The 17123-nt window shown below is 54.3% G+C and overlaps 1 protein-coding gene and 1 non-coding gene across 2 annotated transcripts in view; both read left to right on the top strand.

The window, feature by feature from the left end:
- Nucleotides 1–1030: 1030 nt before the first annotated feature.
- Nucleotides 1031–17123, top strand: part of TMPRSS6 (transmembrane serine protease 6) — a 33387-nt gene continuing 17294 nt past the window's right edge. The window contains exons 1-7 of the mRNA XM_052640892.1: nucleotides 1031–1226; nucleotides 6144–6277; nucleotides 7686–7753; nucleotides 8328–8512; nucleotides 8769–8810; nucleotides 13115–13319; nucleotides 16014–16150. Of these exons, the coding sequence (XP_052496852.1) occupies nucleotides 1031–1226; nucleotides 6144–6277; nucleotides 7686–7753; nucleotides 8328–8512; nucleotides 8769–8810; nucleotides 13115–13319; nucleotides 16014–16150 (967 nt within the window). The remainder of the gene's footprint in view (nucleotides 1227–6143; nucleotides 6278–7685; nucleotides 7754–8327; nucleotides 8513–8768; nucleotides 8811–13114; nucleotides 13320–16013; nucleotides 16151–17123) is intronic.
- TRNAC-ACA (transfer RNA cysteine (anticodon ACA)) lies at nucleotides 12594–12665 on the top strand. Its single transcript has one exon. It is a non-coding gene; the product is annotated as a tRNA-Cys (tRNA).

The raw sequence follows: 17123 nt of genomic DNA, 5'->3' as shown, positions 1-17123 counted from the left end.
CACCTCATTTCCAGGAAGTGGCCCAGAGTAGCGGAAAGATCAGGGAGTCAGACACCAGGGCTTGGAGTCAGACACCCCACTTATCTGTTACGTAACATTTTGTGAGTGGCTTAGCCACTCTGGGCTTCAGTTTTTCCATCTGCAAAATGGGGCTGGTTGCCAGCACCAGACATTCATATTGCATTGATAAAAATGAGGCCAGGAAATCCCTGGACTGAGTTGTTGCTAAAACATTCTAGGTCTCAGTGCCCTCCTCTGTTCAATGGGTGCAGAACGTTGAAAGGCATTTGGAGGTTAAGCAAGAAAATACAAGTAGAGTGTCTACACAGAGAGGACCTGAGGAAGAGGAATGCATGGGGACAATGGTCCTCACATTCCAGAGACCAGAGGATTAAAGGGAGTGATATCTATGAACTGTCTTATGCAAACACTACATGAATATTAGTTTTTATCTCCTTCCTCTGCCCCTAAGATACTTTGGATAGTGGGGACACAGGAAGGGTGGTGCTCCTTGGAGGGCAGAACCTGGCTCAACACAGAGCTGACTCAGGGCTTCTAGGCAGGGAGGGCCAAGCAAATGAACTGCATTAATGCTGTGGAAAGCTTTGCTGTTGAGAACGAGGAGCAAGGAAAAAGCATCCCCTGAATGGAAGAGAAGCCAAGTCTAGGAAATCCTGAGGGCAGGCGGAATTGTTTTACAGAAACATTTATGCCATGTATGTACCCCAGTTTCATCTGAGGTTACAGCCTTGGGGGTGGGGTTTAGGGAGTGAAACTTCCTTCTCTCCTCTGACGCCAGATGCAAAGGTAGCGGTTCCAGTTGGCCACCCGGGGAGAGCCATCCTGAGACATGCTTCCCGCCTTTGGGAGCTGGCTCAGGGCCCACTTTCAATGACTGGCACCTGGCATTATGATCCTGCTCTTCCAAAAGGCAGAGGTGCTGTCTTACTTCTCTGCGAGGCTGGCATTCAGCAAAAGCTCCCTTGCAAATGCCAGGCTGTGTCCAACCCTGATCTGTTCCCTTGCCAGGATGCCCATGACAAAGGCCCCCCAAGCGGCTGGCGGGCAGAGTGATGGAGGTGATGGCGAAGAGGCAGAGCCGGAAGGGATGTTCACGGCCCCCAAGGACACGAAGAGAAAAGTCCGAGACTGCCTCCGCCTGGCTCCCCTGTGGCTGGCTCTGGTCATGTTGGCTTCAGTGGGGCTCCTGCTCTGGTATTTCCTAGGTAACTGCATGGGCCCCTGGGAGAGGCACCTGGGGAGGACTTAGGGTGGTCGAAGGGGCACAGCAGGACAGACCAGGATTCCAGGCTCAGCAACACCTGGAAACTCACTGTGTGACCTTGGACATGCACTTCTCTTGGAGTCTCTCTTCCTATCTTGTAAGATGGTAGTGCAAAATCCTTTCTGGGGCCAAGTGCCCCTAATTCCCAGCAGCTGAGGAAGAAGCGCTTTTCCAGTTCTTCTAAACTGACAAGCTGAAGGAGTGTAACCACTGCCTCTCTTGCCCACAGCCCTCCTGGGTTGCCCCTGGGCTTGGAGCCAGCTGGCTCAGTTGGAGGAGGCCCAGTGGTGCTGGTGGTGCCTGACACCAATTAGTGTTTCTGCTCACTTGAGTCCAACCTGGGAGCTCTTCTAGGCAGGGGGGACCTTGGCTCTATCATCTCTGAGTCTCCAGGACCCAACATGAGTTGGGATGAAGGGGAGGGGCACCCAGGAGTCAGGTGTCCAGGGCGGTGTCCATGCATGCCGATGGCTTTATACCCCAGCTTGAGCGCACCTGGAATTCAACCCAGAGGGAAATGGGGGCAAGAATGTCCAGAGCAGGTGTGTCTCCCCATGTCCTGAATTTAGGCCCTCCATCTCTGGTATTACAGCTCTCAGTCAGTCTGTTGGGGCCCCAGGAGCAAGTAGCCTATATTCTGGGTCCATTCGTCCATCCATCATTCATTTATTCATTCAGTACTGACCACCTCCTATACACCAGCCTTGTGCAGGTTCTGGAGACAACCCTGCCCTCAGCATAAAGTCTGCCAAGTGTTAGGACAGAGCAAGCTGAGGGGACCCAACAGAACCCTAGCAGGGATAACCCACCTTGCAGAAGAGATCAGAGATCTCCCATTATGCACTCTGCAAAAGTTAGACCATCTTCTTACTGACTGCATCTCCTGGTGGAATTTCAGGTCCTTTGAAAGGAATGGGGACCCACTTTGGAGCAGCCACTGGGGAGAGCAGCCTACGCCCGACTCCAAAGGGAGTTGAGGTAGGGGGTGTTCTAGAACCAGCCCCTGGGTTGAAGCTGTTAGGAAGCCTGGGTCTGACACTCACCCACTTGCCATGATTCTAGGTGGATTGTGATTCTGCTCAAAACCGAGCAACGCGGGCTAAGAGTGGAAGCTGTGTGCATTTTACAACCAGCAGGAAGCCAGGGTCCCAAATAGCACAAGGCTGCTGAGGCCTCCTTAAGCTGCAGGATAATTAGTCTTCAGGGAAAACTGCAGAGCACCAAGCTGCGGCAGTGGGGCTGGTTGCGGGGGGCGGGGGGGCGGGCAGTGGGGCGGGAACTCACCTGCCGATTGTCTTCACAGCGTCTGATTTCTCCTGGTTAGAATTCTGGAGTGAATCACCCCACTGGGGGCACAGGATGCTCCATGGGGGCTGAGGACCCAGAGGGTGAGAGCTCCTTCCAGCTGGGGGAAGGCAACCCTCTCCCCAGAGGGATGCAGGTAGAAGAGCACTTTAGGAGATGTTTGAATAGTTTCTCCCATCCTGGGCCAGGCAGTGCTCCGGATATTGGGCACTGGGGAGAGGATGGACCACAGACATGCCCCCTGTCCGGTCTGGAAGGGGAGATGGACAAGAGGCTTATTACACTGGAGCAGGATAAGCCTGAAGTGAAGACCAAATGTCTGGATAAGTGGCAGCCTGACTCAGTGGTCCAGGAGAGTATAGGGTGAGGGCTGGCTTCCCAAGCCCAGTGGGCCCTGGGTTGGTCCACTCAGATCTGGGTAGTGGGGCCCTTCATGCTGCCCAGCTGTATTGCCCTGGTCCTTTCCGTCTCCTGCTCTCCTGGGCCACAGTTTTATGCTTTCTTCTCAAACTCTCCCATATCCCGCACCCACTCTGCCTCCCGCTTCAACGAGAAAATGGAACCACTCAGAAGAGAAGCCCCATAGATGTCCTCCCAGCTGTAGCCATGTGCTCTGTCCTCCACCATCCGCATGGGTGAACCAGCCCTGCCTTATCTAAAGCCAGTTGTGGACGTCCCTGATAGTTCTGTGGTTAAACTCTGGGCTCCCAGTGCAGAGGGCGCAGGTTCGATTCCTGGTCAGAGAACCAGATCCCACATGCTGTGTGGTGTGTCAGGGGGTGGGGAGCAAACCAACCAACCAACCAACCAAACAAACAAAAAGCCTTGTAAAGCCTGCCGTCCTCCCAGCCTGGATCCCACCCCTCTGCCATGCAGTGGCCCGGCTCCAGCCATGCCTGCCTCTCTCCTCTGGGGCACCATCCACCAGGGTACAGTGCTTCTCTTTGGCCCTGTACTCAGTCCCTCTGGTCTCCCCACCCCCTGCCAGCCATTTCTCAGATTCCTTTTGCAGCAAACTCCTGGTGTTTCAAAATGCTGTGCCCTCCAGTTCCACACCTCTGTCTGGTACCCTTTCCAATCTGACTCCCTGTCTCCCACCCCCATGACCCCGAGAGTACTTGTCATGGTCACTGCTGAATCTAGTGGCCAGTCCTCATGGCATTTGACCTGCAGGCAGCACTTGACTCGTACCTCATCCCCTCCTCCTCGAAACACTTTCCTCACTTGGCTTCCGGGGCACCCACACTTTCTTTGTCCTCAGTGATGGCTTCTTCTCTGTCTTTGCTGTTGGAGGGACTCTCCTCCCCTCTGCCTCCATTTACGCCCTTATCCCCTGATGATTCCCAAATTTGCATTTCCAGCATTCCAGCATTTCCAGCCCTTGAGCTCCACGGTGCACCGGGAGGGTGGGTGGGGGCGGGGTGGTGGTGGTGAGGGGATGGGGGCTGGAGGCGCTGCTCCTCCTCCAGGATGTCTAAGGGTATTTCAGACCTCACTGAGAGTTAACTCTTTTATAAATTGTCAGTCTACCTTTGGAGTATATTTTGAAGGGGGCTTTAACTTTTTAATTGATTTATACCAGTTGTTAACATAAAATGATATTGAACTATTGATTTTCCATGTCTCTGAGGCAATGTGTCTTTATAGACAAGTTTTTCAGAAGTTTGAGATTTTGAGAAATGATTGTAACTTTATCGTATCATCATTAGCGACCTGGACTTCGCTGGTGGTCCTGTGGTTAAGACTATTTCCACTGCAGGAGGTTTTGGTTCAATGCCTGGTCAGGGAAGTTCTGGATATCTTGAAGTATGCCAAAAAATAAAATAAGATAGAAAATCATGACCTAAGAAAATCCTTTAAAATTGAAAAAAATGGAGAGAACATCCCAGGTGGTGGTCATTTTATCCTTCCTACGTTCCCCCTTACTCCTCTTTCTTTTACTGCCCAGCCCCCATTTGCCAGCCAGCAAACCCAAAATATACCCCGACCCCAATCACTTCTCTCTTCCCTTCGCAGCCTGCTCAGGCTCCCCTGGACCACTCACACTGGGACGGCTGCAGGAGCCTCCTGTAGGTCCCCATGCTTCTGCCCTGGCCTGCTCACAGCCTGTTCTCAGCACAAAGGCAGAGGGATTGTTTTATGAAGTGAATCAAATCATCAGACTTCTTTGCTTAAAGCCTGCCATGGCTCCCATCTCACTCAGAGCAAAAATCAAAGTGCTCCCCGGGTTGCAAGGCCCTATGTGACCCTTCCTCCACCATCCTATCTCCTCCTGCTTTCCGCTTGTTCAAATCTTTGCTGTTGCTCAAACACGGCAGACAAGCTCCTGCCACAGGGCCTTTGCACTTGCCAGTCTGCTGCCTAGAATGCTCTCCCCGTAGGTTAACATGCACTTGGCCGACACCACTTCCCTCCTCTCTGGCCTCCACGTTGCAGCCACAGCAACCCTTGATTTCCACACCACTTAACACCTCTAATATGTTATGTCCTGTGTTCACTGTCTATTGTCTGTCTTTCTTATTAGACTAGAAGCTTTTTAAGGACAGCTTTGGTTTTTTGGTTTTTGTTATCTGTTCACTGTCCTACTGGTATATTCCCATGTACTCTAGGCCAGTCCCTAAACATAGCAGGTTCTCAATAAATATGAGTTGAATGAATGAATAAATGACTGAATAAGGCTAGAAAGTCCGGTCTGTGAATCTGTTGTCTTCACATCAGTCAAAACGATCTTTGCAAAACGGAAATCTGATGACATCACCCTGATTTTAAACCTTTCATGGTTTCCCTTGTTCATCAGGGAAAGACCAAAATCCCGCCCTGTTGATGTCTCAGCCTCTTATTACCCCTGTCTGATTGCCCCAGCCAAACAGGCTCTTGGCCCTGGTCCTTACCGTGACCCCCATTGTGGAGATTTTGCATATGCTATTCCTTCTGCCCTGAAGATACTCCGCTGCTTCTCCCCTTCTTAATTTATTCTCCATTCCTCCTGTCTCAGATGGAGCGCCACCCTGGCCTAGGGTTTGTCATGAACCCTCAAGAGCACCTCGTGCTTCTCCTTTAAGACATCCTGGCAGATGAATCCCGCAGGCTGCACGGCTGCTGGGGGAAAGCCTGTCTTACCCGTCTCTGTCAGGTCCACGTGGGGAGGCCTGCCTGTCTTGGTTTACTAGTGCACCTCTCATAGGAGGCGCAGCCTGGACAACTCAGTGGACAACACAGAGGTGCTAAATCAAGAACCTGACCTTCTGGGTCCAAGATGGGTTTCTTGGTATCCATGTCCTAGACTGATCACTGGGTCAACTTCTGCCTGGGAGCCCCTGGAACACCACCCACCCGTAGGCCTCTGTCCTCCCTGGCTCTGTGTGGCCAATTTGTCACTACCCAAACTCTGAATGACAACGACAAAAATGATGGCAGTGATGATGGTGCCTTGGAGGCCCAAGATGCTGGAGGCTGTGTTGAGGGTTCAGGGTGGCAGGAGAAGGAGTAGGGGACACAGGAACCATCCCCATCTACTCCCTTGGTTAACCTTTGCTGGTTTCTTCCTGGGCAGGGTACAAGGCAGAGGTGACAGTCAGCCAGGTGTACTCAGGCAGCCTCCGCGTGCTCAATCGCCACTTCTCCCAGGACCTTGCCCGCCGGGAGTCCAGTGCCTTCCGCAGTGAAACTGCCAAAGCTCAGAAGATGGTAGGAAGGATGGTGGGGATGAGAAGGGAGAGGGGAGGGGCCTGATCATGTCCAGGCAGTGGGTGAATCCATCCAGAACACTCATTAGGATCAGAGCCCTGCTCTAGGCACCATGGAAGGGAGACGGTGTAGACTGGTGGGAAAGCTAGTGGATTCTGGAGTCAAACTGCACTTGGATTAAATCCTGATTTTGCCACTTAGTAGAAGCATGACCTTTGAAAATTAGGGCAGCGTTAAAGATGCTGCCAGGACCCACCCACGCCCCTTCTCCTCCTAACAATGGCTTATGCACTGGGGATGGTGTCCCTCACAGCCAGCACCTGTCCAGCAGGGTGGGCTGGAAGTGCTGAGGAGTAATTCCCAGCAGCAACCCTCAGGCACAAGAGACAGAGAAGGTGGACCCCTCAGCTCTTGGGGAGAGCAGTTCTGAAGATGCCCCCACAGTCTCTCAGGCTTCCTTCATAGCTCAGTTGGTAAAGAATCTGCCTGCAGTGCAGGAGACCCGCGTTCAATCCCTGGGTCGGGAAGACCCCCTGAAGAAGGAAATGGCAACCCACTCCAGTATTCCTGCCTGGAGAATCCCATGGACAGGGGAGCCTGGTAGGTTCCTAGTCCATGGGGTCGTAAGAGTCAGACATGACTTAATGACCAACCCACCACCTCCACCACAGTCTCTCAGAGATCTCTGCTGGATCTGCTCCTCAGCCACCCACAGCTCTGCCCGGAACCTTCGCAGCCATGTTGGCTGCCTTCCTGCCTATCTCCTTCCCCACTGATGTGCCTTGGAATCACCTGCAAATAAACCACTTGCCTCAGGACCTGCTTCGGGGAGACCCACCCAAGACTCTCTTTCCTTTTCTGCAGAGTGGAGTGATAACAACAGTGCCTGTCTGCAGGGTTGTCGTGGGGTTAAAATGAGAGCATATGGATGTTAGCTCTGTGCCACTCAGAGCTCTTTAAGAACCCATGATCCTGCATTCCACCCCACAGCAGCACTGCCATTGAACATGTGCGAAGACCAACTGTCTGAGCCCCCGTGGCTAGTGGGGGCTCCTTAGGCCTAAGAAGGGGACTCAGAAGCCCAGGGGGAGCTTCTCAGAATCAAGGAGTGATCTGATGGAGGGGGAGAAGCCACTGGTAATCTGGTCAAGTTCAGAGCTAGTGGAAGGGGCAGGCAGATTCTTCACCACTGAGCCACCAGGGAAGCCCGCCTGTGTGCAAGGGGAGGGAAATACAGACTGAATGAGGTTTGTTCCCTGTCGTTGTCATCACCCACCGTGTGACCATGGGCAAGCCTCTCTATCCTATAGATTCCTCAGTCAAGGAGGGCTGTGGGAGGGTCAAAGGGTGTCCCAGGGTAGGAGAGGGTTTCTGCAGAGGGGACTCTGATTGTTTTCCCTCCTTTTAGCTCAAGGAGCTCATTGCCAGCACCCCCCTAGGTACTTACTACAACTCCAGTGCCGTCTACTCCTTTGGGTGAGTCTTCTTGAGCACCTCCCACCCTCATCAGCCTTTGCTAGAGCCTGTGACTTGGAGAATGGGAGGGGATGCTGTAGGCTTCTGATGCAACGCCTTCATGTATTAAAATGGGGAAACTGAGACACAGAGGAAACTTGGATTCCTGCATGTGACCTCCCTTCACTGAACTCGGGTTTCTCATCTGTAGAATGAAAACAATGGTGTGGCAGGGATTATACTAGACAGTGACTGTGGTGTCTTTATCAAGGGCCTGACAGGTATCAGATGAGACCACGGAGAAGTAGTAGGGGTGGGGAGTGCAGTGGTCCCATTCACTTATAACAGAGTGTGTGATATGTAACCTAACCTCTCACGCCTCAATTTCCTTATCTGTGAAATGGGTGGGCCTCTCCAGAGCTCCTCCCTCAGAGGGTGTTAGGTTTCCACGTGAAGATGAAAAGGGATGCCTGGCTCCATGCCCATCACATGAGCCACAGTTGCGGGCCCCCTCTAACTCTCACCAGGAGCCGGGGGCTGGGTGGGGCCCACACTCCAGGCTCCTCCCCCAGCCCCTCTCACCTCCGCCCGCCAGGGAGGGACCATTCACCTGCTTCTTCTGGTTCATCCTCCAAATCCCGGAGCACCGCCGGCCAATGCTGAGCCCCGACGTGGTGCGGGCCCTGCTGGCGGAGGAGCTGCTGTCTGCTGCCAACAGCTCGGTCCCCGCTCCCTATCGGACCGAGTACGAGGTGGACCCCGAGGGCCTGGTGATCCTGGGTCAGTACTGGAGACGAGGAACATGGGACGGTCTGGCGAGGCCCGGCAAGCCTGCCTCCAGAAATGGGATGCTCTCGGGATGGCCCCTCCCACCCCCAACCCCAGTGGCCAGGAGCCAGGACGGAGGGGTGGGTCATGGGGGACGGTGGGCAGTCAGGGTCAGTCTCAGACAGGCTCTGATAGTCTCTTCTATTTTTATTTTCATTTCATTTATTTATTCTCTCTGTTCATTTGTTTGTTCGTTTCCTTTTAACAGAAGCCAGCGTGAAAGACATAGTTGCACTGAATTCCACGCTGGGTACGCCACTTGGTTTTCCCTCTCCACTTGCCTTTTGAGTTGGTATTTTCCTCGGTTTGGCTGAGTGTCAGGGGTCCACACGGCTTCTTTGGGTGCAAGGGGCACTGGTCTGGGGTCACCCAAGGGGCATGATAATATAGACTCAGAGACAGGTCCTGAGCAGGACTGGGGGCCTCTGGGGGGAGGAGGTGTTGTGCACGTGTGAACAAAGTGTGTGTTTGCACAAAAGTGTGTGTGTTTCATGTGTGGGATGTGAGTGAGTAGCAGATTTAGTTGCACATCAATGTGACCCTGCTTTTCTCTCATGGAATTCCATTTCTTCTGTTTTGAAATCTTATGTTTCCACTGATGGTAGAAAATAATCTTGTTGATTTGAGGTATGTCAGTCACTTTGGCTTTGAAACTTGGTCTTGGGAGCTATTTCTGTCACAGGTAAGGATACTCCCTCCATCTTTTCCTTCCCTTTCTCAGCCAGTCGGGCTAATCTGTCTTCTCCTCCCACCCCATCCCCATGCCCTATTGCTAGAGTCACCTTGTGCTTCTCCAAGAGGCTCCAGTCTTCCTACTGAGCCCTGGGAAGCAGAGCACCAGCAGGGCCACCAAGGAGTGCTGTCCACTTCGTAGGCTGTGTGACTGCTGACGTCCGGAATTGGGCAGTGCATTGCCTGGGCTACTGCTGTACCCTGTGGCTCTGAGCAAGATCTAAATTCCCAGATTCTTCCTCTTCTACCTAGGGAGGCAGAGTTGAAATCCTGGTTGTACCTTCTCTGACCTTCCTGTCCTCCCATGTGGCTAGTCAAAGGCTTACTTCCTTGGTGGATGGAGGTGATGGGGTCAAAGGACAGTTTTCAAATACTTAAAATCATGATTCTCGTACAAAGATATGAGCACATGTCAAAGATTTGTTTAACTCACCAATGAGGGAAGCAGTAGGATTTTCCCTCATGTCTAAAGGAGAGCACAAGAAATTAATCTGTCTATATTTATTAATATGCATCATCTGACACCGCATTGGTGCACACATTGCCCTGATCCTTGGTCTCAAACAAGCCTTTCCATTGCGCTTGCCTATGCTGAGTGTTCACATGTCCCCAGGTTTCTGGCAGTTGCTTTATAATTATCCTTATTTGGTTCAGTACATGTCTACAGCCCCTGCCCTCCCAAAGCACAGTGTCTCATGGGGCAAGGATGACAATTCAAGTCCTCTAAGTAGGCTTAGGGGGCACTTTCTCCCTGCCAGGCCCCATGCTGGCTCACAAGACACCAGCTGACCGTGTCCTCACCCCTGCCCTCAGAGGAGCTCTGAGCCCCACGAGGGAGACAAACACATAAACAGAATCTCACAGCACCAAGTGCCAGGGCAAGAATAGAGGTCCCGGGGGCAGTGCAGAAAGGGAACCATTCTGCCCTGGGACAGAGGTGGACCCCCGGGGCTGTGATCCAAAGCAGAGGAAGGGATGTGTCTCTAGAGGGAAGAAGGGGTGCTCCTGACTAGAGAGGTCCTAGAAGGCTTCCTGGAGGAGGGAGGCTCAGGATTGGGGGATAGGGAGGAATCCGTCAGATCCAGTGGGGAAAGGACACTCTGGGTAGAGAGAGGAGCATGAGCAAAGGGCAGCGAGGAGAATACACAGGAGCTTCATTTACTTTCTCCCAGCCTCCCTAAAGGTGTTTCTGATGATCAACAGAGACCAGCACTCCCCTGATCAGCTTCATACAAAAAAGTAATTATGAAAGCGGCAAAAGCAAGCATCAGCTTGGAGCAAGATTCAAAGAATACAAATGCCAGGCACCTTTCCCCAGGCTCCCTCTCCCTTCCCCTTGGCGATGTCAGAGGTTTCTCCCTGGAGAGATCAGCTCCACAGCTGGGGTCAGGATGGCCAGGGGTCATCAGGAGGAGGGAGCTGAGCAAGTGGTAGCAGTCAGAGCAAAGCCTGGTCCTTCGCCTCCGCACCCTTCCTGGTTCTCAGAACCACGCAGAGAAAGAGGTGGGACAGGGATCAGCAATATGTCCATTTGACAGAACTCAGAGTGACTGAGCAACTGATACGAAGTCACACAGCAGCAAGAGGCGGTGCCAGAACAATCATACAGAGTGTGGACTCCCTGCGCAGCAGGCTGCCTCTCACATCCGGGGCTGGTTCCCACATCCCTTCTGCTTCCTGGCAGAGCATGCATCCTCCCTTCTTTATAGGTCAAGGTGAGGTTTAAATGACATACTTACAGCCCAGGTTCACTGCTGGTCCTTGGAGCCTAAGTCCAGCACAGTACAGGTGCCCATCAGCTATGAAGAATGAGTGAATGGTATAGGCGATACTGCTGTGCAGCGTCTAGCGCTGCATTCAAAGCTCGTGGAGGGCTGCAAGACAGGCAGCACAGCGGGGGTGTGGAAGCAGACAGGTGTGATGGGGCAGGCGAGGAGCGAGGGCAGCCAGCGGGACAGGTTACCTCTGAGCCTCAAGTGTGACCAGCCGAAGGGTGAGAAGTCATAGGAGTTTCTTCCCAGCTCCACCTTCTCCCTTTCCCCCACACCTACCTGAAGAAGAATGGTCACTACCTGTATTGAGCACCTGCTATGTGCAAGGCTTCCCAGGTGGCTCAGTGGTAGAGAATCTGCCTGCAGTGCAGAAGACCTGGGTTCGATCCCTGGGTCAGGAAGATTCTCTGGAGAAGGAAATGGTAACCCACTCCAGTATTCTTGCCTAGAGAATTCCTTGGACAGAGGAGCCTGGTGGGCCACAGTCCGTGGGGTCGCAAAGAGTTGGACGTGACTGAAGCGACTGAGCATGCATGCATGTGCAAGGCACTATGCTGAGTGTTCAAGCATGCACCCTCCTTAAGCTTTGTGACAACCTAGCAAGGATCACCACTGCCTCCATTCTACAGAGGAAAAAACTGAGGCCCAAGGAAGATCAGGTGGAGATTCTGTGAACCTAGATGTGCCTGGCCCAGGTCTGTAAAATGGGGCCAATAATAGAAACTATTTCGTGGAGCCGTTGAATGAGATTGTGAGTGTATGGCACTTGGTTCACTCTGGGCATGTATCAAAATGCCTGCTCAGTGCAGTCTGTTTCATTCGTGCTGTTGGAGGATCACTGGCTTGAGCTGACTTCCTCTACCTGGCTGCCTCCCAGCCCCACTGGAACACACTCCCTTCTCTCCATGCGAAATGCAGCCCTGAGCCGGCTCCCCTTACTGCCTGGCCATCCTGCTGGTCTCCTGGTTTCCTCGGCGTTGCTCTCAGCAGCCAGAGGAGTCTGTGGCCCGAGCCCAGTCGTGTCCCATCCTCACGTAACCTTCCATGGCTGTCATCTGCAGGACCAAAAGGCTTCTCTCCTGGGCGTGAGGGGGCCCTGCCTCCCTCCTCTAGCGTGCCCTCCTGCCTCCAAGGCCCCTGCCCACCCTAGCCTGCAGCCCTGTGCTCACTCTGTGACACGCCCCCCACCCTCCACCGGACTTCCCTGAGATCCCTCACTTCCGAGATATCCGCCCCCCCCCCCCCCAGGTGGCTCAGGTGGTAAAGAATCTGACTGCACTGAAGGCAACTTAGGTTCAATCCCTGGGTTGGGAAGATCCCCTGGAGAAGGGACTAGCTACCCACTCCAGTATTCTTGCCTGGAGAATCCCATGGATGGAGCACCCTGACGGGCTACAGTCCATGGGGTTGCAAAGAGACAGACATGACTGAGCGACTAACACACACACCTGAAAACACATCAATAAATGGAGTAAAATACAGAAACCAGAAATAGACCCACGTAAACATTCCCAAGTAAGTTTTGGACTTCCCTGGTGGCTCAGGTGGTAAAGCGCCTGTCTACAATGCAGGAGACCCAGGTTCGAGCCCTGGGTTGGGAAGATCCCCTGGAGAAGGAAATGGCAATCCACTCCAGTACTATTGCCTAGAAAATCCCATGGACAGAGGAGCCTGGCAGGCAGCAGTTTATGGGGTTGCAAAGAGTCGGACACGACTGAGTGACTTCACTTCATTTCAGCGTCTATATATTTCCCTGCTGTTCTCGTTACGCCCGGGCAGTTGACCGACCCTTTCTCTAGCATTCGCCTGGTCTGGTGAGCGTGAAGGGGATGAATGAATGAACCAATGAATGTATGTGTGGATGAGGAGGCTGGAGATGAAAGCAGTGGGGAAACAGGGAGCTGGGGCAGAGGGCCTCTGGGCTGACCCCCATCCAGCCCCTCTCCCCACCCCACCCCTGCCCAGGTGAGGACCTGGTGGGCTGCCCCCCAACCGAGTCCCTCCTCCCAGCTAACAGGGGTCAGGGGGCCTGTCCCTTTCCCCACTCCAGGCTGCTACCGCTACAGCTACGTGGGCCAGGGCCAGGTCCTCCGGCTGAAGGGGCCCGACACCCTGGCCTCCAGCTGCCTGTGGCACCTTCAGGGCCCCCAGGATCTCATGCTCAAACTCCGGCTCGAGTGGAAGCTGGCTGACTGCCGGGACCGGCTGGCCATGTATGATGCGGCGGGGCCTCTCGAGAGGAGGCTCATCACCTCGTGAGTCCCTGGGGAGGTGGTGGGGGGAAAGTTGGGAAGGGGGTGATGGTGTGAGGTCAAAGCCACACCCAGTGCTCTGAGACAAGGGGCTGGGTGACCCTGGGCCCTGTAGTTGGCATCTGGGAGACAGTGAGGCCAGAGGGAGATGGCGAGAGAAGAGTGGAAGTGCTTGTGTACTTTGGGCAATCCCCTTCTCCTCCCCCAGCCCGTGTTCCCATCTGTAACAAAGCAGTTGTACTAGACGATTAAGCTCAGCTCTGGGAGGTGACATGATCTTGTAAGAATGCTCTGAAGTCTGGCAGTCCCTGACTTCCAACCCTACGCTACTGCTTCCTAGCTATGTGCCCTAAGGCAAGTTACTTTGCCTTTCTGAACCTCAGTTTGCTCACCTGTAAAATGGGTGCACAGCCATTCCTACCTTGCAGGGTTATTGAGAGGATTTCAATCAGATCTGGGCCAAGATCTTTACACACAGTAATGCTGTCCACTATTACCAAACGTTCGATGTATCCATTAAACCTCCAGCAGCTGCTAGCCATTATTACTTATCATTATGTACAGTCTAGCTGGGGCGAGGTCACAAAGGGCATGGAATGCAAGGGATAATCTGATCTTTAATACTTGGTAAGTGGGGAACTAATGAAAAGTTCTTGAGCAGAAGAGAAGAACTTCAGGATAAGATGTGGAATGCTGAAGACAGGCAAGTAGTGGGCCTTGGGGAGCCCATGAAGGGGCTGGAAATGGCCTTGGCCTCCAGGAGCCTGGTCGCCTTCCCACAGGGTGGGGATGGGGCAGGGGGCTACAGGAGCTTGGGGGAGACCCTGGGGCACCAGGCTGCTGCCTTCTCTGTCCTGCTTGGGCACCAGCTTCCAAGCCCGATGGGGGTGCGACCTGCATGTTTGGGTCCAGGGCAGTCCTGCAGGGTGAGCTGAGTGAGGTTCTCCCCGGCTGCCTCCCCCAGGGCTTCTCTGATTCTCCAGGCTATGAGGCTGCCTGTCATCTGCGGCCCCACCCACTGCCATGAGCTGACCGCAGTCTAGGCTGTGTGTAGGCTGGGTTCCTGGAGGGCTCTGGGAAGCAGAGAAGCCAGACACCAGCTGATTTCCAGGCCTGATGAGGGTGGGGATACTTCAGGGCTTTCCCTGGGGCTTCTCCAAGTGCCCCCTTCAGCCTGCTACTGGAGAGGGGATCTGACTGCTGTCTCAGGCCCTCAGAGAAGGTGTAAAATGGTGGATCAGACAGGACTTGAGGGGAGTCCTCAGACTTGCATCCTGTACCATGAGAGGGGTACCTTAGGGGTGATAGGAACACAGAGCGAGGGGCATAGGGTGGTAGGGGGAACTGGTGGGGTCTCCATCAACCTTCAGCTCATTTTAGTTACAACAAGGGCTCAGCTGCTTAAGTAAATGAAAAGAAATCCCCAATATTACAAGTGAGGATTAAAGGTGACCTCTTATATCTTATCTCCCACCTCCTGAAGGAGAGGAGTAGTGGAGGCATGGTGTAGGAGGGTGGGGGGGGGCCCCCAGCAGTGAGAACAAGCTGGTGATGGTCAAAGCAGTAGGACCAGGGAGGGGTGAGCGCCTCCTGGGTGAGCCGAGGCCAGGGGAAAGGACCCTTCCAGGACCCTGGGGCACCAAGACTTTCCTGAGGAAATTTCTGGATTGCTCACTCTTCCCTCGCCAGCTGCAGGGTTCCCAGGGCTGGTGTGGATGGTGCTTCTGAGGCTGTGCTTGAGGTTTCTCGCATTTGCCTGGGTGCCTGCAGTCCCCCCATTGCCGTCCCCTCACACCGGTCGAGTTCAGAGCTGGCACAGGTCAGGCAGGCAGTACCTCCCTGCTGGATGCCGGCGCACTCCCTCCAGGGGACGCAGGGTTACTAGCTTCCTAGGAATTGGTCTACTGCTCCAGAGAATTCTGTCAAGAGGAAGTTTGGCAGAGGTTGGCCAACAGTGAGGGTGGGGGAAGCCTGGAGCATCGTACCCTGAAATGGGTTGAATGGGGGCACAGACATTGTAGGAGTGCCAGCCGCTATCACAGGCAGTGCCCAGCATGGGTCTGTCTGTGCTGTGGACCCAGAGTGGGGCCTTGGCAGCTTCATGAGCCTCAGTTTCCCCACCTGGTAACCAAGCAGTTAACCTTGACAATCACTGAAGAACTTTATCATGGTTGACATTCCTGAGTCTCGAATTCTAAGATATGGTTATTTCTCCTGTGCCTCCCCCAAGCCAAGCTCTGGGTAGAGTCCTGGGGTACCCAGGGGATCACCAGACTGTACACCTGTCTTCTCTCTATTCCAGTCAGGAGAGCCAGGAGTTAGGTATGGTCAGCCAGAGGGCATGGCCCGCATAGGTGCCAGTCTGGTCTCCTTACAGGGCATAGGCTGGGCACTTAGGGGTCACAGGGATTCTGAGGGGCTGGAGGGGTGCTGTGGGACAGGAGTCAGCAGTCACAGTGGAATTGTAAGCTCCAGAAGTCTGGGAAACCCCTTGTCTTCTCTCCTCTGAGGAGCTGGACTGACCCTTATAGGAGCCCTCTGAGAGGGTTAGACACCTGCCTGAGGACACACAGCAGCCTGGCCATAGATGTACAGGCTCCCAGTCCCTCCTCATCTGTTCTTCTGGGCAGCCCACAGCCCTCCCAGATGTCCTTCCCAGGCCCCGCCCCTCCTCGTCACCTTTCTCTGTCCCACCAGGGTCTATGGCTGCAGTCGCCAGGAGCCCGTGGTGGAGGTCCTAGCCTCAGGCGCCATCATGGCGGTGGTCTGGAAGAAGGGCCTTCACAGCTACTACGACCCCTTCGTGCTCTCCGTGCAGCCTGTGACCTTCCAGGGTGAGGGGTCAGGAGTCCTTCGGGGAGGAGAGGGGCTCAGCGGCAGAAGCCACGGGTGTTCCTTGGGCTTGCCTTCCCCTTCTTTGCTCTGGTTGGAGATGGGATGGGGGAGGGAAGGTTCTGGAAGCCTCTCTGCTCTCCAAATTCACACCCACCCCTCTGAGCCCCTTTATCTCTCTCTGTTCTGGCTCCACCACCCCTGCCCCTGCCCCACCCATGCTTCCTCCCTCCTCCTCACCTCATCCTCTCTCCTGCCCTCTTGCAGACAACTTGCCTCTTTGCCTCCTCTCTCTTCCCTCCCTCCTTGGCTGTCTCCTCTCCCAGTCCCCTCCCCTGCCCCTCCTCCCTCTGTGCGCACCCTGGCTGAGCGTGGAGAGTGGAGTCCCCGAGGACCCTCTCACACTAAAGGTCAGAGCATTTGTCCCTAGAGATGGCAGGGGAAGGGTGTTCAGAGGCGGGCGATTCATGGGAAAGGGTGCCCAGGCTGCCCCTCTGAGCCTTCCCCACTCTCTCCTGCTTCCGAATCCCCCTCCACCACCCGCTTTCTCAGGAAGAGCAGGCCCCACCCTCACGCCTCCTGACTGTCATCATCACCATCAATTATCACCCATCAGATGCCTCTGGGCAGACAAAGCAAAACTTGAAGTTTCCCGGGCTCCGTGGAGGGAGGGCTACGCCGAGGACACAGGGCCTGCCCCCTTTCCCTTCCTCTGCCACTTGCCCTCCCTCCCCTGGTTCCACCCTCTTGGTCTCCTGTTGGTCACCCAGATCCACAGGTGACCCTCTGGGAGTCTCTGGGGTTGAAGAAGTGCCACAGTCGGCCCGTTCTCATGGGCGTCTCTGATACACCTCGATGGGGAGGGGAAGGAGGGCTTTAGGGACCCTGGCTCCATGGGAGGTGTCAGGGCAGCTGAGGACACAGCTGCTCCCCATCCCTCGCCCTCTCACTGTGTGACTTCATCCAAGTTGCTCC

The sequence above is a fragment of the Budorcas taxicolor genome, chromosome 5 (assembly GCF_023091745.1).
Source record: "Budorcas taxicolor isolate Tak-1 chromosome 5, Takin1.1, whole genome shotgun sequence".
Taxonomy (NCBI): Eukaryota; Metazoa; Chordata; class Mammalia; order Artiodactyla; family Bovidae; genus Budorcas; species Budorcas taxicolor.
This window is presented reverse-complemented; position numbering and strand designations above follow the sequence as displayed.